General features: G+C 43.4%; 2 protein-coding genes and 1 long non-coding RNA gene across 3 annotated transcripts; 1 reads left to right on the top strand and 2 right to left on the bottom strand.

The window, feature by feature from the left end:
* The first annotated feature begins 912 nt into the window (after window positions 1–912).
* LOC140817840 (uncharacterized) lies at window positions 913–3,898 on the top strand. Its single transcript, XM_073177632.1, has 4 exons — window positions 913–1,038; window positions 1,489–2,062; window positions 2,150–2,220; window positions 2,675–3,898. The coding sequence occupies exons 1-4, from the start codon at window positions 913–915 to the stop codon at window positions 3,896–3,898; spliced, it is 1,995 nt and encodes a 664-aa protein (XP_073033733.1).
* Window positions 3,899–10,461: 6,563 nt separating this feature from the next.
* Window positions 10,462–21,705, bottom strand: LOC140818574 (uncharacterized). Its single transcript, XR_012115002.1, has 3 exons — window positions 20,224–21,705; window positions 19,723–19,806; window positions 10,462–10,542 (listed from the first exon to the last, which is right to left on the bottom strand). It is a non-coding gene; the product is annotated as an uncharacterized lncRNA (long non-coding RNA).
* An 894-nt stretch (window positions 21,706–22,599) lies between these two features.
* On the bottom strand, window positions 22,600–23,211 carry LOC140817839 (uncharacterized). Its single transcript, XM_073177631.1, has one exon. The coding sequence runs from the start codon at window positions 23,209–23,211 to the stop codon at window positions 22,600–22,602; it is 612 nt and encodes a 203-aa protein (XP_073033732.1).
* Between the last annotated feature and the right edge of the window lie 1,089 nt (window positions 23,212–24,300).

The raw sequence follows: 24,300 nt of genomic DNA, 5'->3' as shown, positions 1-24,300 counted from the left end.
ACCAAAATCAATAAGTACGAGTGCTTGAATGATTAGATATTACTATATAAAAAATGTTCATATATACCATTTCTCAAATAGGATTGATTTCTTTATTATTGTATTCAATATCTTGGTTGTGAGGATCTATTACTAATAAAAAATAGAAAAAATATATTTAAAAATCATATATTATTTTGTTTATAAAAAATAAATATTTTTTTAAAAGTAAAAATTATCTTCATTTATAAAATGAACGATCTTTGATTAATTTTTAGAATATATTAAAAAATATTTATAGTAAATTTTTGATTAAAATACATAATAATAATAATAATAACACCGAGAATGATAATAGGAAACGCTCCCGGGCAAATTATACCACAGAGGCCCAACTCAATTCCTCTAATAAGCTTGTGGAAAAGAACACTCATACATATAACATTGAGAATAATAGCCCACACCAACATTTTTTATTGGCAGGCCCTGGTTCCCAGGGCTGCCAGGAACAATGATTGTCTTAAGTCGGAATTGCCGAGGGCTCGGCCAGCCTCGAGCAATTCCTGTTCTACGTGAGTTGATCCGAACTCACAAAGCCGAGACTTTGTTTCTCTCTGAAACTTTGGTATATTCTGCTAGAATTGAAGAAATAAGAGTAAAGCTTGGGTTTGTTGGAGCATTTGTTGTCGATAGAACTCGACGCAGTGGGGAGTTGGCTCTTTTACGGCGTCATTAGGATCTTTGTAATATACAAGATTTCTCTGCAAATCATACCAACATCGAAATCATGAAAGAACACGATAAACCAATATGGAGACTCACGGGGTTTTATGGCTTTCTTCAGAGAAACGAAGAAGGGACTCATGGAATTTACTCTACAGACTGCACAACCAATCTAATCTACCTTAGTGTTGTATAGGAGACTTTAATGACATGCTCAGCCCTGAAGATAAAAGAGGACGGGTGGATAATCCTTTGTGGCTCATCAATGGATTCCGTGAAGTGGTGGCAACTTGCGGGTTGATCGATTTAATGCTGAATGGGTATCCTTACACTTGGGTAAAGAGTAAGGGAACCAAGAATGCTATTGAAGAAAGAATCGACAGGGCACTTGCTAATACAAATTGGGCCACCTTATTCCCCCAAGGAACCCTATCCAACTGCACAGAACCATTATCCAACCACTCACCGATCCTACTTACAATATAAAATAAGCTCCACAATGGAAAAAGAAAGGGATTCCGATTCGAAAACAAATGGCTTCGTGAGCTAGGACTCTCTAATGTAGTACGTGATAGTTGGAAGAACTCTTCGCACACTCTCCTCACTGATAAATTACAACACATAGCTGTTAACCTGCAACGATGGGGAAGAAGTGTCTCAAGAAAGTTTCGGAATAGTATCGATCGATGCCAAAACAAAATAGAAAATACCCGATCCAGAGCAGATCCTGCATCAGTGCGTCGAGCTCAATAACTAAATTCAGAACTAATTGAACTGCTATCACAGGAGGAGATCTTCTGGAAACAGCGTGCGAAAGCTTACTGGCTAAAGGATGGTGATATGAACTCCAAGTTTTTTCACAAAACAACCACAACCCGAAGAGAAGTGAATAAAATAAAAAAGTTGACTGATGAGAACGGTAACTCCTTCGAGCATATCGATGATTTATGCGACATCGCCAAGCAATATTTTGCTGACTTGTACTCTCATATTCTGGCTAATTGTGACCTGGTCACTTCAAAAGTTGATCCAGTGGTCTCCACAGTAGACAAAAACGAGATCCTTAAACCTTTTCAACTTGAAGAAGTGAAAGCCACTGTTTTACAAATGAATGGCGATAAATCACCAGGACCTGATGGATTTAACCCAGTTTTTTTCCACAAATTTTGGAGCATGGTTGGACAGGATGTTTACCCGGATTTAAACAGATGGAGAAGTAGAGGAGCCTTTCCAAATCACTTGAATGACACGAATATAGTGCTTATCCCAAAATGTGCAAAACCAAACAACATGAAGGATTTGAGACCCATCTCCCTGTGTAATGTACTCTATAAAATTTTTGCTAAAGTCTTGGCAAACCGTATGAAACCGTTGCTGGACAGAATAATCTCAGAATTTCAATCTTCTTTTGTGCCATGAAGATCGATAATGGAAAATGTTTTTGTAGCATTTGAAATTATTCACAACCTTAAGCGCCAGATAAGAGGAAAAGATGGTTTCATGGCCTTAAAACTTGATGTGAGTAAGGCATATGATCGACTAAGCTGGGATTTATTGGAAAAAATGATGATCAAAATTGGCTTTCACAGACAGTGGGTAGACCTTCTTATGCTTTGCATTACAACTATCTCATACTCCATCTTGGTGAAAGACAGAGTTGTTGGCCCCATCAAACCCCATCGCGACTTACGCCAAGATTCCCGTTATCACCCTATCTCTTTATCATCTGTGCACATGGCTTGTCATCTATGATTCTAGATGCCGAGATACAAGGACATATCCATGGCTGTTGAATGAGCAGAAGTGGTCCAACCATTTCTCACATGTTATTTGCTGATGATAGTCTCCTTTTCTATAAAGCAAAAGAGGGGGAATGAGAGGTGGTTAAGCAGTTGTTGCGATACTATGAGGAATCATCAGGCCAGGCGATAAACCTCATGAAATCGGGATTATGTTCAGTGGAAACCTGTAGTCGGACCAAAAGAAGCTACTAGCCAGAAATATAAGAATAAAAAACAACCTACGGTCCGGAAATTACTTGGGACTCCGTTCTCTAATTGGCAAAAAGAAAAAAGATATATTCAAATACCTGAAAGGAAAACTTTGGAAGAAATTTCAAGGTTGGCAAGGCAAATTTCTTTCAAAAGCAGGGAGAGAAATCCAACTTAAAGCAGTCGCCCAAGCCTTACCATCTTACTGCATGAATGTGTTCCTACTGCCGAAATCTACCACAGAGGAACTACAACGCATGATGAACTCGTTCTGGTGGGGTTCTAACTCAAGTGGCGATAGAGGAATCAAATGGATAAGTTGGGATCGTCTACGTGCTGCGAAGATAAATGGGGGTATAGGGTTCAGGAATCTGCATCATTTTAACTTGGCAATGCTGGGTAAACAAGCATGGAATCTCATTGCTAATCCAAACTCTCTCATGGCCAGAGTCTTAAAATCCAAGTACTTCTCGAATTCAAATTTTCTGGAGGCAAATTTGGGTCACAATCCTAGCTTCATTTGGTGTAGTTTGTGGAGGTCAAGAGCCATTCTAAAAAGAGGAGTCCGATGGAGAATTGGAAATGGGAACAATATAAGTTTCTGGAGAGATCCCTGGTTACGTGATCCAAGTAACTTCTACGTATCATCACCTCCTATTACAAAACTTTACTCACTGAAGGTTAGTGAATTATTCATCCCTTTCACTACTCAGTGGGATCATGAGCTGTTGTTCACCCTATTTGAAAATCAAGATGTACAGAAGATTTTGAACATCCATGTACACACAAACATAGGAAGAGACAAACTTATTTGGCATAGTGGAAGTAATGGAAAATACACGGTTCGGTCAGGATATAAAAGCGCACAAGAACTATTATATGTGGGAGAAAGTAATGGGGTTTCCGGGGACTGGAAAAAGCTATGGAACCTGAAAATTCCACCTAAGGTGAAGGTCTTTTGTGGCGTGCAGCGAGAGATATTCTACCAAAGCGTGGCAACCTCCAAAAGAAACAAGTTATGGTCCCCATCTATTGTGCAACATGTGGAAATGAATGGGAGAATTCATGGCATCAATTCATTTTCTGCCCAATGGCAAAAGCTTGCTGGGAAGATCTTGGCAACTGGAACCAAGTATTTTCATTATCCAATGAAGCAGTTGGTTTCGTCCATTGGATGTTCAAAATGTTCCAGAAGTAGAGGTTAGTGTTGGAGATTTAATAAATAAATCTATAAATCATTTGATTAAATCCATATATCACAACATGCCAGGAATTCATGTCAAATTATCAGAAAATATGAATAACAGTAAACAAATACCAGAATCCATTGATTGATCTATCATCAAAGTTATGGATCTTCCAAGACAACAGAGAACCGACCACCTTATTCTTGCCTTTGATGGGAGAAGGGGAGAGATCTAGAATACGCGTGCTGTATGTATTCTGTGTTATATCCTCTGTGCCTTAGGGACCATAACCTTATATAACCTTATCAGTCTTCAACCCATCATAGAAGACCTAATTGGGCTGGGCTTCTACACATAAGGTGGACCATACCAATTTATTTAATACTTTGGAAACCCATAATTAATTAGATCACTTTATTAGGTCCTTTATAGATAGCTTGTCCATGTACAATAAATTAAATTATGTGAGCCCACAAAATAATTCCAACAATCTCCCACTTGGGCCACATAAGTTATCCGGATATTGTACATGCAAAAACTGGATTGAGCTCTTGCTATTTAAACCAAAATATTCCTTAACAATCTGGTCTATCGATTATACCAATATCGAACCAAAGCAATCATCGCTACATTTAAAATCACTAGACCCATCAATGATCACAATATTAGCATAATCAATAACATAGATCAAGTATGGATGTGTAGCATGGAAATACATAAATGTGATCCCAGAATAAAACCTGTATTTCCAACTGGTCCTCCTAATGATTCAAATAGTCCAATAACAGACTTTCAACCAAATGCTAAACCGCAATGAAAGTCATCACTTTATTTCAGAGTAATTCAAATAAACCTTAGTTTGTACAGAAAATCAAATCATGTCAAATGAGCCAATGCTTAAACCGAATACAAACTCCCACTGTACAGGCATATCAACTATATGGACAACACCAATGTGTGTCACATGCCCAAAAAATCTTAGGTGGCCAACCCATGACAAATGCATCCGCAATTATAGAGTTTGCAATAACATGCTCAATTGCCACATAACCACTCTGAATTATTTCCTTCCCACTGGAAACTTCATATCAATATTGATACCCCTGTAAGAGCCCGGGTCATGGATGACCCGGAATATCAAATGGATTCCCAAATCTGAGTGAGTCTGCAGATGGATACTTCTGGAGCCGGGCAGGTGAAGGCCCATGATCTACTCTCCGGACAGTCATAGGCCCGGGCTCTTGTAATCTCCCGGGAACTTTCTACCCAGGCCACCTCGATATGAGCACCGCACTCGAGTATACTAGCAGAATAGGGTGTGGGTGGCTGCCCTATCTCTGACACCAGGCCGATGGGTTGACAAAATCAGATAGACGGGATGTGACTAGTATATGAATCGACGTATCAGAATATAGGGTACAGTCAGCCGCCCTACTATAATTAGTAGGTAGCACGGAGAACGAGGTCATCATTACTTCTTCTACTATAAATACCAGGTTCTCTCTTTACATTTACATTCATTCATTCACACCAATATCACAGCCATCACTTGGTTACATTGCTTTTATTTCTTGAGTACCCTGCTAACTTAAGCATCGGAGTGGTCACGCCGGACACCCCTCCGGCGCCCATTCACGAGTTCATCTCCCTGTCTGCAGGTCACAGTGGAAGCTATAGCTCACAGATCCATCTATTGTGCTCATTTTCCTGAACAACATTATTGATTCGATCTGGTGGAGCACCCGACCCAGCTCACCCATTTCACCAGGATCGCATCATTGGCGCCGTCTGTGAGAAATTGAGCTCAAGACGTAGATATGGTTTCCATTCAAAAATAAGCCCAACTCTGCTTGGCAAACATACAAGTCCGACCAGATCGGTACTCAGATCTTATACGTGGATTTCATATGGGATCAAAGCTCAGCAGCTATCCCGGATTGGCATGAAAGAACATTTGCTATGCACTCATTAGCATACAGCTATATTAGTGACCTAATTTAGCTCAACCAGAGAAGTTCCACTCTACCGAAAATGAATTTGGATTCAATATTTCCAGGTTAGTAATTTGGTTTTTAAACTAATATAGCAGGAGAAGCAAAATTTTGAAAGTCCGGGAGACACGAGGTCTCCGCATCCTATTTAAAGTCCGGGAGACACGAGGCCCCGGCACTATATCTTAAGTCCGAGAGGTATGAGGCCCCGGCATCCTATATTAAAGTCCAGGGATCCGTACCCTGGCTCGGGGCTCCGTACCTCGACCATTTATGAAGGCCAGGGCTCCGCACCCTGGTTATCTATTAAGTCCAGGGATCCGTATCCTGGCTCGGGGCTCCGTACCTCGACCATTTATGAAGGCCAGGGCTCCACACCCTGGTTATCTATTAAGTCCAGGGATCCGTACCCTGGCTCGGGGCTCCGTACCTCGACCATTTATGAAGGCCAGGGCTCCGCACCCTGGTTATCTATTAAGTCCAGGGATCCGTACTCTAGCTCGGGGCTCCGTACCTCCACCATTTATGAAGGCCAGGGCTCCGCACCCTGGTTATCTATTAAGTACAGGGATCCGTACCCTGGCTCGGGGCTCCGTACCTCGACCGTTTATGAAGGCCAGGGCTCCGCACCCTAGTTATCTATTAAGTCCAGGGATCCGTACCCTGGCTCGGGGCTCCGTACCTCGACCGTTTATGAAGGCCAGGGCTCCGCACCCTGGTTATCTATTAAGTCCAGGGATCCGTACCCTGGCTCGGGGCTCCGTACCTCGACCATTTATGAAGGTCAGGGCTCCGCACACTGGTTATCAATTAAGTCTAGGGATCCGTACCCTGGCTCGGGGCTCCGTACCTTGACCATTTATGAAGGCCAGGGCTCCGCACCTTGGTTATTTATAAGCCCAGGGTTCTCAAACCTGGCTCGGGGCTCCGTACCTCGACCATTTATGAAGGCCAGGGCTCCGCACCCTGGTTATCTATTAAGTCCAGGGATCCGTACCTTGGCTCGGGGCTCCGTACCTCGACCATTTATGAAGGCCAGAGCTCCGCACCCTGGTTATCTATTAAGTCCAGGGATCCGTACCCTGGCTCGGGGCTCCGTACCTCGACCATTTATGAAGGCCAGGGCTCCGCACACTGGTTATCTATTAAGTCCAGGGATCCATACCCTGGCTCGGGACTCCGTACCTCGACCATTTATGAAGGCCAGGGCTCCGCACCCTGGTTATTTATAAGCCCAGGGTTCTGAAACCTGGCTCGGGGCTCCGTACCTCGACCATTTATGAAGGCCAGGGCTCCACACCCTGGTTATCTATTAAGGCCAGGGATCCGTACCCTGGCTCGGGGCTCCGTACCTCGACCATTTATGAAGGCCAGGGCTCCGCACCCTGGTTATCTATTAAGTCCAGGGATCCGTACCCTGGCTCGGGGCTCCGTACCTCGACCATTTATGAAGGCCAGGGCTCCGCACCCTGGTTATCTATTAAGTCCAGGGATCCGTACCTTGGCTCGGGGCTCCGTACCTCGACCATTTATGAAGGCCAGGGCTCCGCACCTTGGTTATTTATAAGCCCAGGGTTCTCAAACCTGGCTCGGGGCTCCGTACCTCGACTATTTATGAAGGCCAGGGCTCCGCACCATGGTTATCTATTAAGTCCAGGGATCCGTATCATGGCTCGGGACTCCGTACCTCGACCATTTATGAAGGCCAGGGCTCCGCACCCTGGTTATCTATTAAGTCCAGGGATCCTTACCCTGGCTCGGGGCTCCGTACCTCGACCGTTTATGAAGGCCAGGGCTCCGCACACTGGTTATCTATTAAGTCCAGGGATCCATACCCTGGCTCGGGGCTCCGTACCTCGACCATTTATGAAGGCCAGGGCTCCGCACCCTGGTTATTTATAAACCCAGGGTTCTCAAACCTGGCTCGGGGCTCCGTACCTCGACCATTTATGAAGGCCAGGGCTCCACTCCCTGGTTATCTATTAAGTCCAGGGATCCGTACCTTGGCTCGGGGCTCCGTACCTCGACCATTTATGAAGGCCAGGGCTCCGCACCCTGGTTATCTATTAAGTCCAGGGATCCGCACCCTGGCTCGGGGCTACGTACCTCGACCATTTATGAAGGCCAGGGCTCCGCACACTGGTTATCTATTAAGTCCAGGGATCCATACCTTGGCTCGGGGCTCCGTACCTCGACCATTTATGAAGGCCAGGGCTCCGCACCCTGATTATTTATAAGCCCAGGGTTCTCAAACCTGGCTCGGGTGTGGGGACCCGGGCTCTAACTCTTTTCTATGGGATTAAATGGATCGTTAATATAAAAAGTGGGTCAAATTTGTCGCTTTTCAACATCAAATCTAATGTATATAAACAAGCATACATTCTTTATTTAAATTACAAACATAAGGTACAATATGTCTTGTTCCAACCATTCTGAACAACTAGTAATAAAATACAGTACATACAAAGGTACAACTACTAGTTTTTCTGCTAAGCCCGAGATCACCACGCTATGTCCATCTCTCATCCTCTGCGTGACCCAGATCCTGCCCCACCTGTTGTTATGCACACATACAGACATAACAACAGCCGGAAAACCGGTGAGAACAAATCCCAGTATAAACATGTATAAATGCATATAATCAATTAAACATGAAACATGCTATCATGAATGACATTATATGCACATGCAATGCAATGCGAATCAAACCATGTCTGGAATCGACTCGACTAGAACTCTAGGGATCCCGGTGTGAATAAGACGTCAATGGCTGTCACCTACCCTCCCACTCGGGGTGACTGTACGTCTTATTCCTAGACTTCGGTCTGAGCTGTATCAACGGCTGGCAATAGGAGTCGAGGCTGCTCTTAAGCTGAGATACACCGAACATCTAGATAGTTGACAATGACTGCCAACGACTCTCCTATCTTAAATGCAATGATTATCCATCTGTAACAAGGCATGCTCATAATCATATCTGAATATCACAATACTCTTACATGCTTGAATACATTTCTATAATCAAAGCATAATCATGTAACAAGATTTGCATATAATTCTATAAACAAGTCATAAACATGTTACCATATATACAACAATACTAGTATGTGATTTTGGTTTGGGAAACTCAAATAATATCTTATTTGAGTTATGGATTCCCAAACAACATGGTTTATACCTTTCTTGTCGTAGTCTCGGAGTTGGTATCAATTCTGTCAATCGAATCTGAAAGAGATACATTGATACACACTCTATCAATTCTAATTTAATCAATACCTCAACATGGTAAAATTCTCAAATCATACTCAATATAATCTATCTCAATATTAAACTAGAACACAATAATTCCGGTCCATCTATTCTTAAAACACGCTGGAATTCCTAGCAAACGCATATGATATCATTTCTTTGTTCTGTTTTTGATTGTAAACTCATAATTATCACAAGAACATTTATCTATACGCAGAACAAAGTTTCCCCAACATCTACAAATCCGAACATGCTGGAATTCAAGGAAACTTACATCCTCTTGAAGCTAACGATGAGAGGAGCTCAAAACCGAACTCGGATTCAAATTTGAATTGCTAAATCTTGCACAATCTTTCTTCAAACGTTAAACAACTTGCTGAATTTCTAAAGATTCTCTCGGTTCAGCTGCTGGAAAATGGGGAAGAGATGAATCAGCACTAATTCAGATATATACCCCTGCCATGTGTCACGTTAAGAAGAAGAGTGGATTTCCCGCATGCAGCACCGCGGGTGCGGTCACTCCAGCACCGCGGTTACGCTCAAGATTCGGCCATATTTTCATTTTCCAAAAGTAGCGACCGCGGGTGCGGTCTCTGCAAGACCGCGGGTGCGGTCTTGACACCGCGGGTGCGGTCTTTCTACACCGCGGGTGCGGTGATGCTACGAATAAAATGGCCAACTTCATGTCCAAACACCGCGGGTGCGGTCTTAATGGCACCGCGGGTGTGGTGTAGCTTCGACTTTTCTTGTTCAAATCCACAATTGCATGATCGCGGGTGCACTCTTGTTTTGAGCGCGGGTGCAGTCTCTCACCCATGAAATATTTTATACTTTCATCTTATGACATGCATTCTCATATCCTCCGAGTCATACATCAATGAAAACTAATAATCTCGAGCCTTACATCGGGGCTCCGTACCTCGACCATTTATGAAGGCCAGGGCTCCACACCCTGGTTATCTATTAAGTCCAGGGATCCGTACCCTGGCTCGGGGCTCCGTACCTCGACCATTTATGAAGGCCAGGGCTCCGCACCCTGGTTATCTATTAAGTCCAGGGATCCGTAGCCTGGCTCGGGGCTCCGTACCTCGACCATTTATGAAGGCCAGGGCTCCGCACCCTGGTTATCTATTAAGTCCAGGGATCCGTACCCTGGCTCGGGACTCCGTACCTCGACCATTTATGAAGGCCAGGGCTCCGCACCTTGGTTATTTATAAGCCCAGGGTTCTCAAACCTGGCTTGGGGCTCCGTACCTCGACTATTTATGAAGGCCAGGGCTCCGCACCATGGTTATCTATTAAGTCCAGGGATCTGTACCCTGGCTCGGGGCTCCGTACCTCGACCATTTATGAAGGCCAGGGCTCCGCACCCTGGTTATCTATTAAGTCCAGGGATCCGTACCCTGGCTCGGGGCTCCGTACCTCGACCATTTATGAAGGCCAGGGCTCCGCACACTGGTTATCTATCAAGTCCAGGGAACCATACCCTGGCTCGGGGCTCCGTACCTCGACCATTTATGAAGGCCAGGGCTCCGCACCCTGGTTATTTATAAACCCAGGGTTCTCAAACCTGGCTCGGGGCTCCGTACCTCGACCATTTATGAAGGCCAGGGCTCCACACCCTGGTTATCTATTAAGTCCAGGGATCCGTACCCTGGCTCGGGGCTCCGTACCTCGACCATTTATGAAGGCCAGGGCTCCGCACCTTGGTTATTTATAAGCCCAGGGTTCTCAAACCTGGCTCGGGGCTCCGTACCTCGACCATTTATGTAAGGCTCGAGAATTATCAACTGGCATTGATGTTAGACTTGTAAAGGTAAGAATGCATGACATTTAAATCAGAATTGTGAAGCTTGGCCGAAGCCACACCGCACCCGCGGTACAGGAAGGACCGCACCCGTGGTGCATTGAGAGGAAATTAGTGGATTTGTGCGAAGCAAGACCGCACCTGCGGTGCGAGCAAGACCGCACCCGCGGTGGTGAGACCGCACCCGCGGTCATGCAGGGACCGCACCCGCGGTCTAGGTGCTGCATTTTTGGATGAACTCGCCGTGAGTACAGCGCACCCGCGCTCCTAAACTACCGTACCCGCGGTGCTGCATGCGAGAGATCCACCTCCTTTTCTTAAGTTGACACATGGCAGGGTATATATATATGTTTTGTGCTGAGTCTTCAATCTTCATTCCAGCAGCTGAGAGCACCGAGAATTCCTTTTGTTTCCTTCAAGAATTTTAAGCTAACAACAAAGATTATGCAACAACTAGCCATCCGATTTTAATTTCGAGTATGGATTTGTGATCCTTGCAACAAGAGCTAGCTAAGGATGTGAGTATTGTTAACTTTCAACATGGTTTGGAAAAATATGTGTTGAGAAAAGTGTAATATGTTGGTTATATTGTGTTCTTGATATATTGAGTATGATATATTCGTTACCGGATCGAAATTTGGAGACCGTATGCTATTGTTCGAGTTTCCAACATGTAATGTATAGAGATTTTGCAGATTTCAGTATAGTTATTATGTTGGATGAGATTATGACTGATTATGATTGATTGTGATATTGTGGTGTTGAGATTGAGTTGATCGGTACCAAGAAATATGTCGTTATGCCGTCAAATTCGTACCAAGACTTATTATTGATTGGTACAAGAGTTGATATGAGTTGCTTTGAGATGCATATTGATAGAATATGTCTATACATTGCCATTTCAGATTTGTATTGGCTATTGCGAACTCGAGACTTCGACTACGACACCGATTGTTCGACAAGAAAGGTATAATTCATGTGGTCACGGGATTGCACAACTCGATTCAGACTTGATACGAGTTTCCCTAAATCACATACTAGATTGTTATTACATTTGATTTTGTAATGTATTGTTTATTGATTTATATTCGAGTCCTGAGATAGGAGATATTGGCAGATTGGCCAAAACTAGACGTTTCGGTGTATCGACGCATAGTAGTAGATATTCTATATGTGTAGACCCTCGATACAGAGTTGACCGAAGTCTAGGAATAAAACGTACCGTCACCCCGAGTGGTTGGGTAGGTGACAGACCGTCTTATTCACACCGGGATCCCTAGATTAGAAATGAGTCGAGTCAAGATTTAAATGTTGAATACAGATTTGTATTCTTCTACATGTTTAGATTTGCATTCATGTTACTTGATATATGCTAGGCTTTTGTACATGGTTATTACATTGCATGCATCCATGTTTTATACTGGGATATGTTCTCACCGGAGTTATCCGGCTGTTGTCGTGTCTGTATGTGTGCATGGCAACAGGTGGGGCAGGATCTGGGTCACGAGGAAGATGAGAGATTGTTGATAGCGTGGAGATCTCGGGCGTGCAGCTTACTAGTTGTTGTACTAGACGTGTACTGAAAACTTTTAAATACTAGTGTATGATTGTACAAAACGGACATGTATGTATGTTATGTTGTTTATTTAATACAAAGACATGTTATGCTTTAATTATACATTTGAATTAATTTTAAAAGCAAAATTTTGACCCACATTTTCGAGCAAAGATCCAATAAATCCCAAAAGAATTGAGTTAGAGCCCGGGTCCCCACAACAGGTGGTATCAGAGCTGTAGGTTCTGTAGACTGAGATAGAATAGAATGAGCGGGGTAGATCGAGTCATCTTCCTTGCTTTTGAGATGCTAGCATGATTTACTGCTTTCCCTATTATATGTTGTATTATATCTGAATTGATTTACAGCATATACTTGTCAAGCCTGAATCAGGACCGATTCTCGATCAGAGGTTATGATCAGAGGAGGGCTGAGACAGATGATATTGATTATGTACTAATCAGTTTGATAATCAGATTTATGCCGCCTAGACGTATACCACAGCCAGAGCAGGGTGGTACATCCGGTGCACAGATGGATGTTACCGCTACGCCGATGGAGACCTTATTGAAAAGATTTCAGTCTTTCCATCCACCTACCCTGAAGGGCACAGAGAGTGCAGTAGAGTGCGAGAGCTGGCTTGATGATATCGAGATGTTGTTTGAGTCTTTGGCGTATACTGATGAGCGACGTGTGAAATTGATAGGGCATCAGATGCAAGAGGTTGCCAAGACTTGGTGGTTGACTACAAAGAGAGCCTTGGAGCACCGAGGCATTGACATCACGTGGAAAGTCTTCAAGGATGAGTTCTATCAGCACTTCTTCCCCGTCTCCTACCGAAAAGATAAAGGAGCTGAATTTGCGAATTTGAAGCAGGGACAATGGAACATCGAGGAGTATGTTGCTAAATTTTCTGCATTGCTACGATTTGCACCGCATGTGGCAGGGAACGACGAGGCAGTGGCCGATCAGTTCATCAATGGGTTGAATCCAGATGTCTTTACTTTGGTGAACACGGGACGGCCTAATACTTTTTCAGAGGCACTGAACAGAGCTAAGGGAGCAGAGGCTGGCTTGATCAGGCAGCGAGGCGCTTCTTACAGTGTTCAGGGGCAGAGACAGCCACAGCCTACCACTCAGTTTCCACCACCTCCTCCTCGCTTCGATAGTGGATCTAGTAGTAGTAGCAAGAAGGAATTTTTGAAAGCTAAGGGCAAGCAGTTTAAGAAATCTGGGAGTAGTTCATCGAGTTCGAGTGGATCTCGACAGAGAGGTCAGGGGTCAGATTACAGTGGCGCGTACTGTAGTTCGTGCGGAGGGCGACATGCCACGGAGCAGTGTCAAGGAGTTATGGGACGCTGCAACATCTGTAGGCAACAGGGACACTTCGCCAGAGTTTGTCCCCAGAGAGGTGCACAACGATTCCAGAGCACAGGGTCATCAGCACCAGTGCCACAGATGGAGAGACAGGCATCCTCTGTACACTCCTTTCAGCCACCATCCACACAGACCCAGCAGAGATCAGGAGGTAGTCAGACAGTGAGTCAACCTCCGAGACAGCAGGCAAGGGTGTTTGCGCTGACAGAGGAGCAGGCACAGGAGGCACCAGATGACGTCATTGCAGGTAACTGTTTCCTTTGTGGTTATCCTGCATATGTGTTGATAGACACAGGTGCATCACATACATTCATCTCTGAACATTTTGCATTGAGACATTCATTGCCTGTTGAGTCGATGTCGACGGTAGTGTCTATAGCTTCTCCGTTGGGAAGTGGTTTGATATCTGTGACTACTGTTAGACACTGTATGCTTCAGTTTGAGGGGCATGAGATCGATCTTAATTGTGTAGTACTTGGTTTAGCAGATTTTGATTGTATAGTTGGTATAGACATGTTGACCAAGTACAGGGCCACTGTAGATTGTTTTCACAAGATTGTCAGATTCAGACCCGAAATGACAGATGAGTGGAAATTCTACGGCAAGGGTTCCAGATCTCGGATTCCCTTAGTATCTGCTCTGACTATGAGTAGATTTCTTCAGAGAGGAGCAGAGGGCTTTCTCGTATATTCAGTAGATCTACTGAAGTCGAGCCCAGCATTGGCAGATCTGCCAGTGGTTTGCGAGTTTGCAGATGTGTTCCCAGATGAGATTCCAGGGTTGCCTCCAGTTCGAGAGGTATATTTTAGCATAGATCTTGTGCCAGGCAGTGTTCCTATTTCAAGAGCTCCGTATAGGATGGCGCCTATCGAACTGAAAGAGTTGAAAGCGCAGTTGGAAGATCTTCTGTCCAAGGGATATATCAGACCCAGTGTATCTCCTTGGGGTGCTCCGGTGCTTTTCGTTAGAAAGAAAGATGGTTCGATGCGACTGTGTATTGATTACCGACAGTTGAACAAGACGACAGTGAAGAATAAGTATCCTTTGCCTCGCATCGACGATTTGTTTGATCAGTTACAGGGATCTTCTGTATACTCGAAGATTGATTTGAGGTCAGGGTATCATCAGCTCAGAGTTAGAGACGTTGATATTCCGAAGACTGCATTCCGGACCAGGTATGGGCACTACGAGTTTATCGTTATGCCTTTCGGTTTAACAAATGCACCTGCGGTGTTTATGAGTTTGATGAACCGAATTTTTCAGACATATTTAGATGATTTTGTGATTGTGTTCATTGATGATATCTTGGTATATTCGAAAAGTCTGATTGAACATGCAGATCATCTGAGGATTGTATTGAAGACTTTGAGAAATGAGCAGTTGTATGCTAAATTGTCCAAGTGCGAATTCTGGCTGAAACATGTTGTCTTTTTGGGGCATATTATATCTAGAGAGGGTATTGCGGTAGATCCGAGTAAAGTTGAGGCTGTGATCAGTTGGCCGAGACCGACTTCTGTGCCTGAGATACGCAGTTTTATGGGTCTAGCCGGGTATTATCGTCGTTTTATCCGAGATTTCTCCAGTATAGCGAAACCTATCACCCAGTTGACACAGAAGAATATGCCATTTGTGTGGTCTGAAGATTGTGAAGCTAGTTTTGTAGAGCTGAAGAAGAGGCTGACTAGTGCGCCTGTCTTGACGATTCCTTCAGGTACAGGTGAGTTCGTTGTATATTGTGATGCATCTCACAGAGGGATAGGATGTGTTCTTATGCAGCGAGGGCACGTGATAGCATATGCCTCTAGACAGCTGAAGCCGCACGAGACCCGTTATCCAATTCATGATCTTGAATTGGCGGCGATTGTCTTTGCACTCAAGATCTGGCGCCATTATCTGTATGGCGAAAAATTTGAGATCTATTCCGATCATAAGAGCCTGAAGTACCTCTTTTCTCAGTCAGAGTTGAACATGAGGCAGCGACGATGGCTTGATCTGCTGAAAGATTTTGATTGCGAGATCAAGTACTATCCAGGGAAGTCAAATGCAGCTGCATACGCCTTAAGTCGAAAGGTATGTGCGCTCTCCTTATCGACAGTAGGTGTATCGAATTTAGTAGAGGATTGTTGCTTGTCGGGATTGACATTTGATACAGAGAGTAGACCGTTGCGACTTGCTGCAATTCAGATTGAGCCAGATTTGATTTTGAGGATCAAAGAAGCGCAGAAAACTGATCCGAGTACTCAGAAATCGATTGATATGGTCAGAGCTGGTCATATATCAGAGTATCAGGTTAGAGATTCTGTTCTGTATGTGAATAACCGTCTAGTAGTGCCAGAGGTTTCAGATTTGAGACGACAGATCATGTCAGAGGCACACTGTAGTCGGTTCAGCATTCATCCTGGTGGCAGGAAGATGTACAATGACTTGAAGACACAATTTTGGTGGAAGCAAATGAAGACAGACATTGCAGAATTTGTGTTTAAATGTTTGAATTGCCAGCAGGTGAAGGCAGAAAGAAAGAAGCCCGGAGGTTTACTTCAGAGTTTGTCTATTCCTGAATGGAAATGGGACCACATTTCCATGGATTTCGTGACGAAGTTACCTCGATCTTTGCGGGGCTGTGACGCGATTTGGGTTGTGATAGACAGACTGACCAAATCAGCGTGTTTCATTCCGTACAGAATGACCTATCGACACGATCAGATGGCAGAGTTGTATGTCATAGAGGTCGTCAGATTGCACGGTGTGCCGAAGTCGATAGTATCAGATCGTGATCCACGATTTACTTCTCACTTTTGGCACAGCTTGCAGCAGGCTTTGGGTACGACTTTACACCTGAGCACTGCTTATCATCCTCAGACGGACGGACAGTCAAAGCGGACTATCCAGACTTTAGAGGACATGCCGAGAGCTGTAGTACTAGACTTTGGTACTAGTTGGCAAGATTCATTGCCGTTGTGTGAGTTTTCATACAACAACAGCTATCAGACGAGCATAGAGATGGCACCGTTCGAAGCTTTATAAGGAAAGAAGTGCAGATCTCCGTTGTACTGGGATGATATCTCCGCGGTACCAGAGTTGGGACCTGATATGATTCGTGAGATGACCGAGAAAGTGAAGATCATTCAGAAACGAATGAAGACGGCACAAGATAGGCAAGCGAAGTACGCCAATGTCAGACATAGACCGTTAGTGTTTGAGCAGGGAGACAGAGTATTTTTGAAGATTTCACCTTTCAGAGGCGTTGTCAGATTTGGCAAGCGAGGGAAGTTGTCTCCTAGATACGTCGGTCCGTATGAGATTCTCGAGAAGATTGGCGACCGAGCTTACAGACTTGCTCTTCCTCCTTCACTGTCCGGTATACATGACGTTTTTCATGTATCGATGTTGCGCAGATACATGCCGGATGATTCTCAAGTCATTCCGCCTGACGAAGCCGAGCTAGATCAGACTCTGAGCTATGTTGAAAGACCGATACAGATTCTTGATCGAAAAGAGAAACAGCTTAGAACCAAGACCATTCCGCTTGTAAAGGTTCAATGAAGTCGTCATGGCATCGAGGAAGCAACTTGGGAGACAGAATCTGAGATGAGACAGAAACATCCAGAGCTATTCATGTGATGTGAGTCTTCCTTTTAATTTTGATTATACTGTGTTGTGTATACTTGCATGATTACTGATTTATGAGTTCGAGGACGAACTCCTCTTTAAGAGGGGGAGAAATGTAAGGCTCGAGAATTATCAACTGGCATTGATGTTAGACTTGTAAAGGTAAGAATGCATGACATTTAAATCAGAATTGTGAAGCTTGGCCGAAGCCACACCGCACCCGCGGTACAGGAAGGACCGCACCCGCGGTGCATTGAGAGGAAATTAGTGGATTTGTGCGAAGCAAGACCGCACCCGTGGTGCGAGCAAGACCGCACCCGTGGTGGTGAGACCGCACCCGCGGTCATGCAGGGACCGCACCCGCGGTCTAGGTGCTGCATTTTTGGATGAACTCACCGTGAGTACAGCGCACCCGCGCTCCTAAACTACCGCACCCGCGGTGCTGCATGCGAGAGATCCACCTCCTTTTCTTAAGTTGACACATGGCAGGGTATATATATATGTTTTGTGCTGAGTCTTCAATCTTCATTCCAGCAGCTGAGAGCACCGAGAATTCCTTTTGTTTCCTTCAAGAATTTTAAGCTAACAACAAAGATTATGCAACAACTAGCCATCCGATTTAAATTTCGAGTATGGATTTGTGATCCTTGCAACAAGAGCTAGCTAAGGATGTGAGTATTGTTAACTTTCAACATGGTTTGGAAAAATATGTGTTGAGAAAAGTGTAATATGTTGGTTATATTGTGTTCTTGATATATTGAGCATGATATATTCGTTACCGGATCGAAATTTGGAGACCGTATGCTATTGTTCGAGTTTCCAGCATGTAATGTATAGAGATTTTGCAGATTTCAGTATAGTTATTATGTTGGATGAGATTATGACTGATTATGATTGATTGTGATATTGTGATGTTGAGATTGAGTTGATCGGTACCAAGAAATATGTCGTTATGCCGTCAAATTCGTACCAAGACTGATTATTGATTGGTACAAGAGTTGATATGAATTGCTTTGAGATGCATATTGATAGAATATGTCTATACATTGCCATTTCAGATTTGTATTGGCTATTGCGAACTCGAGACTTCGACTACGACACCGATTGTTCGACAAGAAAGGTATAATTCATGTGGTCACGGGATTGCACAACTCGATTCAGACTTGATACGAGTTTCTCTAAATCACATACTAGATTGTTATTACATTTGATTTTGTAATGTATTGTTTATTGATTTATATTCGAGTCCTGAGATAGGAGATATTGGCAGATTGGCCAAAACTAGACGTTTCGGTGTATCGACGCATAGTAGTAGATATTCTATATGTGTAGACCCTCGATACAGAGTTGACCGAAGTCTAGGAATAAGACGTACCGTCACCCCGAGTGGTTGGGTAGGTGACAGACCGTCTTATTCACACTGGGATCCCTAGATTAGAAATGAGTCGAGTCAAGATTTAAATGTTGAATACAGATTTGTATTCTTCTACATGTTTAGATTTGCATTCATGTTACTTGATATATGCTAGGCTTTTGTACATGGTTATTACATTGCATGCATCCATGTTTTATACTGGGATATGTTCTCACCGGAGTAATCCGGCTGTTGTCGTGTCTGTATGTGTGCATGGCAACAGGTGGGGCAGGATCTGGGTCACGAGGAAGATGAGAGATTGTTGATAGCGTGGAGATCTCGGGCGTGCAGCTTACTAGTTGTTGTACTAGACGTGTACTGAAAACTTTTAAATACTAGTGTATGATTGTACAAAACAGACATGTATGTACGTTATGTTGTTTATTTAATACAAAGACATGTTATGCTTTAATTATACATTTGAATTAATTTAAAAGCAAAATTTTGACCCACATTTTCGAGCAAAGATCCAATAAATCCCAAAAGAATTGAGTTAGAGCCCGGGTCCCCACAATTTATGAAGGCCAGGGCTCCACACCCTGGTTATCTATTAAGTCCAGGGATCCGTACCCTTGCTCGGGGCTCCGTACCTCGACCATTTATGAAGGCCAGGGCTCCGCACCTTGGTTATTTATAAGCCCAGAGATCAGTACCCTGGCTCGGGGCTTCGTACCTCGACCATTTATGAAGGCCAGGGCTCCGCACCCTGGTTATCTATTAAGTCCAGGGATCCGTACCTTGGCTCGGGGCTCCGTACCTCGACCATTTATGAAGGCCAGGGCTCCGCACCTTGGTTATTTATAAGCCCAAGGTTCTCAAACCTGGCTCGGGGCTCCGTACCTCGACCATTTATGAAGGCCAGGGCTCCGCACCCTGGTTATCTATTAAGTCCAGGGATCCGTACCCTGGCTCGGGGCTCCGTACCTCGACATTTATGAAGGCCAGGGCTCCGCACCCTGGTTATCTATTAAGTCCAGGGATCCGTACCCTAGCTCGGGGATCCGTACCTCGACCATTTATGAAGGTCAGGGCTCCGCACCCTGGTTATCTATTAAGTCAGGGATCCGTACCCTGGCTCGGGGCTCCGTACCTCGACCATTTATGAAGGCCAGGGCTCCGCACCTTGGTTATTTATAAGCCCAGGGTTCTCAAACCTGGCTCGGGGCTCCGTACCTCGACTATTTATGAAGGCCAGGGCTCCGCACCCTGGTTATCTATTATGTCCAGGGATCCGTACCCTGGCTCGGGGCTCCGTACCTCGACCATTTATGAAGGCCAGGGCTCCGCACACTGGTTATCTATTAAGTCCAAGGATCTATACCCTGGCTCGGGGCTCCGTACCTCGACCATTTATGAAGGCCAGGGCTCCGCACCCTGGTTATCTATTAAGTCCAGGGATCCGTACCCTGGCTCGGGGCTCCGTACCTCGACCATTTATGAAGGCCAGGGCTCCGCACCCTGGTTATCTATTAAGTCCAGGGATCCGTACCCTGGCTCGGGGCTCCGTACCTCGACCATTTATGAAGGCCAGGGCTCCGCACCCTGGTTATCTATTAAGTCCAGGGATCCGTACCCTGGCTCGGGGCTCCGTATCTCGACCATTTATGAAGGCCAGGGCTCCGCACCTTGGTTATTTATAAGCCCAGGGTTCTCAAACCTGGCTCGGGGCTCCGTACCTCGACCATTCCCAAGTCCCGGGACATGCTCCCCGGCCCAAGGCTCCGCACCTTGGTTATTTATAAGCCCAGGGTTCTTAAACCTGGCTCGGGGCTCCGCACCTTGACCATTCCCAAGTCCCGGGACATGCTCCTCGGCCCAAGGCTCCGCATCTTGGTTATTTAGAAGCCCAGGGTTCTCAAACCTGTCTCGGGGCTCCGCACCTCGACCATTCCTAAGTCCAGGAGATATGAGGCTCCGACAATCTATTTTAAAGTCCATGAGACACGAGACTCTGGCATCTTATCTCAAGTCCATGAGACACGAGACTCCGACATCTTATCTCAAGTCCATGAGATACGAGACTCCGGCATTTCATCTCATTTCTAGGAGACATGAAGCCCCCGATGCTTTTATAGAACAAGATTGATTATCTCTTTGGGAATCCAAGCATGACTGATCGGGACAGCGAGTATGACTCTAGCCCGACTATTTAAGGGATGTGTGATGATATCCCTGTAAGAGCCCGGGTCATGGATGACCTGAAATATCAAATGGATTCCCAAATCTGAGTGAGTCTGCAGATGGATTCTTCTGGAGCCGGGCAGGTGAAGGCCCATGCTCTACTCTCCGGGCAGTCATAGGCCCGGGCTCTTGTAATCTCCCGGGAACTTTCTATCCGGGCCACCTCGATATGAGCACCGCACTCGAGTATACTAGCAGAATAGGGTGTGGGTGGCTGCCCTATCTCTGACACCAGGCCGATGGGTTGACAAAATCAGATAGACGGGATGTGACTAGTATATGAATTGACGTATCAAGATATAGGGTACAGTCAGCCGCCCTACTATAATTAGTAGGTAGCACGGAGAACGAGGTCATCATTACTTCTTCTACTATAAATACCAGGTTCTCTCTTTACATTTGCATTCATTCATTCACACCAATATCACAGCCATCACTTGGTTACATTGGTTTTATTGCTTGAGTACCCTGCTGACTTAAGAATCGGAGTGGTCACGTCGGACACCCCTCCGGCGCCCATTCACGAGTTCATCTCCCTGTCTGCAGGTCACAGTGGAAGCTATAGCTCACAGATCCATATATTGTGCTCATTTTCCTGAACAACATTATTGATCCGATCCGGTGGAGCACCCGACCCAGCTCACCCATTTCACCAAGATCGCATCAAATATATTTTAACTTTGACAAGTTTCAGTTGTTCTTTAAGTATAATATAGTGTCTTTATTATCACAATTGATCCTCAATGGTTTCTTACACCAATGATCGTTACCGGTGATAAAATTCCGCAACTTTATTCGGATTCCAAATATCCAACTATTTCCAAATGTCAGATTTCCGATGTGTGAGCATAAAATCTTTAGTTCACTTTATGTACCGCATAACCCGATTAATAATCCAATGTCGGGTTTCTTAAATATCTGCCCAACATTCTAATGATGTTCACAATATATAAGCAATGTTCTCTATAAATCCGAATGAGATTACCACATGATAAAATTTATCCCAGCACATATGTACACATAAACATCAATATATATTTCTCAATGTTGACTTTCCAATTTACTCACTCCCATTTAAGTCAACATATGGAATTAATTTGCATTTAATTTCAAAATTTCATGCATGCATAATGTCAATGTCATTTAAAATATTGATGTTCAATTTATCAAGCTTATCAATCAAAGAACTCATACCAATTATAATTGAATTTCGAAAAAATAAAAATACCACATAGATAAAGGAAAAACTTGATTTGTCTACACATGAAACTAAAATCAAATTTCGTGTCTTTTTTCAAATTCAAATATCAGGAAATAAAAAAAAAAAAACTCAGTTCCTAAATAAAGCTTAAAAAAAAATACACCAACATTTTTATTTTCATTTTTCATAAGATGTGTCTTTCACCATCAGTTGGCAATCGTCTCCTTAGGCAACCCTTGCTTTGCATGCCACTTGGTGTATTTGGGACAATCCTTCTTCACATGACCATCGGTCTTTTTGCAAAAGAAACAAGTGATCACTTTATCTTGTTTCTATTACTCCATATGATGTGAAGTCTCAGAGTTTCCTTCCTTATTGCTCCATTTCTTTTTCTTATTGATGCAATTACCTTGATAGTTAGATGCCAAGTGTGCACTTTTAATCATATCTTGTTTCAATCTCTCCTCCTCCTGAACGCACTGCGCAATAAGCTCATTCAAAGTCCACTTTTCCTTCTGGGTATTATAACTTATTTTGAATTGATTAAATTGCGCAGGCAGAGAGATCAAGACTAAATGCACGACTATGTTTTCCGACAATTCCAACTTGAATGCTTTTAGTCGAGTCACAAAATTTGACATTTCCATTATGTACTCCCTTATGTTCCCTTTCTCTTTGTACCGCATTGAGACAAGTTTATTCAGAATAGTACTTGTCTCGACCTTTTCGTTTGCAGCGAAAGGATCTGCTATTTGAGTAAGAAACTTTTTAGCATCATTTTCTTCAGGAATTGCACCCCTTATAGTATCTGGAATAGAATGTTTCATAATCATCAGACTCATGCGATTTGATCGCTCCCACTTTTGCAAAGAACCCTTTAGAGCAGCAGTTCCTGAACTGGTCAAAAGTGCGGGGCGATCTTCTCTTAGCGCATAGTCCAAATCCATGCAGCCGAGCACTATCATAACATGATCTTTTCATTTCTTGAAGTTTGAGCCATTAAGTACTATAATGTTGTTCAGATTTGCAGATATAGAAGATGCTATAACAAAATAGAACAAAAAACTCACAATACAATATAGTCCATGCATATATTTGAATTAAATAAATCACAAAATATAAGCATGCTGGTGGTGGGCCCATAAAAAAAGTACCTAGCACAACATTGATATTTAGTCTTTGAACAAAAATAACAATTGTAAGTGGTACACTCAAACATCTTGGTTATTAAATATTGATACCAAATCCGGCCAACAATATGCCTTTCTTTGGACCGACAATTGCATGCATGGATAAATCCGAAATTATCACATATTTAGTACCACATATTGTGCTAAAATTTGGCCAGAAAATGACCTTCCTTTGGGCCGATCATTTTCCGCATAAATTTAACACAATTTTTTTTTAAGTCTGCAATCTGACCAAAAAATAGTCTTCCTTTGGGCCGGCTATTTTTCGCATAGATATAAATACACTTGGAAAAGATATATTGAATCTAAAATCTGGCCAGAAAATAATCTTCGTTTGGGCCGATTAGTTTCCGCATAGATATAGATGCACTTTAAAATCATCTATTGTGTTTGAAATTTGGCCAAAAAATAGTCTTCCTTTGGGCCGACAATTTTTCGCATAAATTAAAACACAATTTATTTTGAACTTGAACAATATCTACATATCTCAAAAAATCACTTTATTAACATGAAATTTAAATTTAACCAAATTTGAGATACAAGATATTAATTTAAATTTGATTAGGCCAAATAAAGCATGACAACCAAATTTGTAAGAAATAAAATATTTGCACCTTATAATTATTCAATCAAAAATATTTTATCGAAATAAACAAAGACGATAAAATAATGAATAATTCCATATTAATTTTATTTCATGCTATTAAATTTAGAAATAGTCTAATTTAATTTTACAAATCAAAATTGCGGAAGTCAAAATTGAATAAATGGTCAAAATTCTGGATTTCAAAATCTAGTTCAAAATTAAATAACCAAACAAAGCCTTAAATTAACCCAAAATTTCCA

Source organism: Primulina eburnea, chromosome 17 (genome assembly GCF_022965805.1).
Source record: "Primulina eburnea isolate SZY01 chromosome 17, ASM2296580v1, whole genome shotgun sequence".
NCBI classification, from domain to species: Eukaryota; Viridiplantae; Streptophyta; class Magnoliopsida; order Lamiales; family Gesneriaceae; genus Primulina; species Primulina eburnea.
Note: the sequence above shows the minus strand (reverse complement) of the source record. Positions and strands in the feature narration are given on the sequence as shown.

Excerpts from the sequence above, each read along its gene's own strand:
- LOC140817839 (XM_073177631.1), bottom strand. The coding sequence starts at position 23,211 with ATGGATTTGGACTATGCGCTAAGAGAAGATCGCCCCGCACTTTTGACC.
- LOC140817840 (XM_073177632.1), top strand. The coding sequence starts at position 913 with ATGCTCAGCCCTGAAGATAAAAGAGGACGGGTGGATAATCCTTTGTGG. Across the intron at positions 1,039-1,488 it reads ATGGGTATCCTTACACTTGG|GAGGAGATCTTCTGGAAACA; the intron begins GTAAAGAGTAAG and ends CTGCTATCACAG. Across the intron at positions 2,063-2,149 it reads TGCTAAAGTCTTGGCAAACC|CATTTGAAATTATTCACAAC; the intron begins GTATGAAACCGT and ends ATGTTTTTGTAG.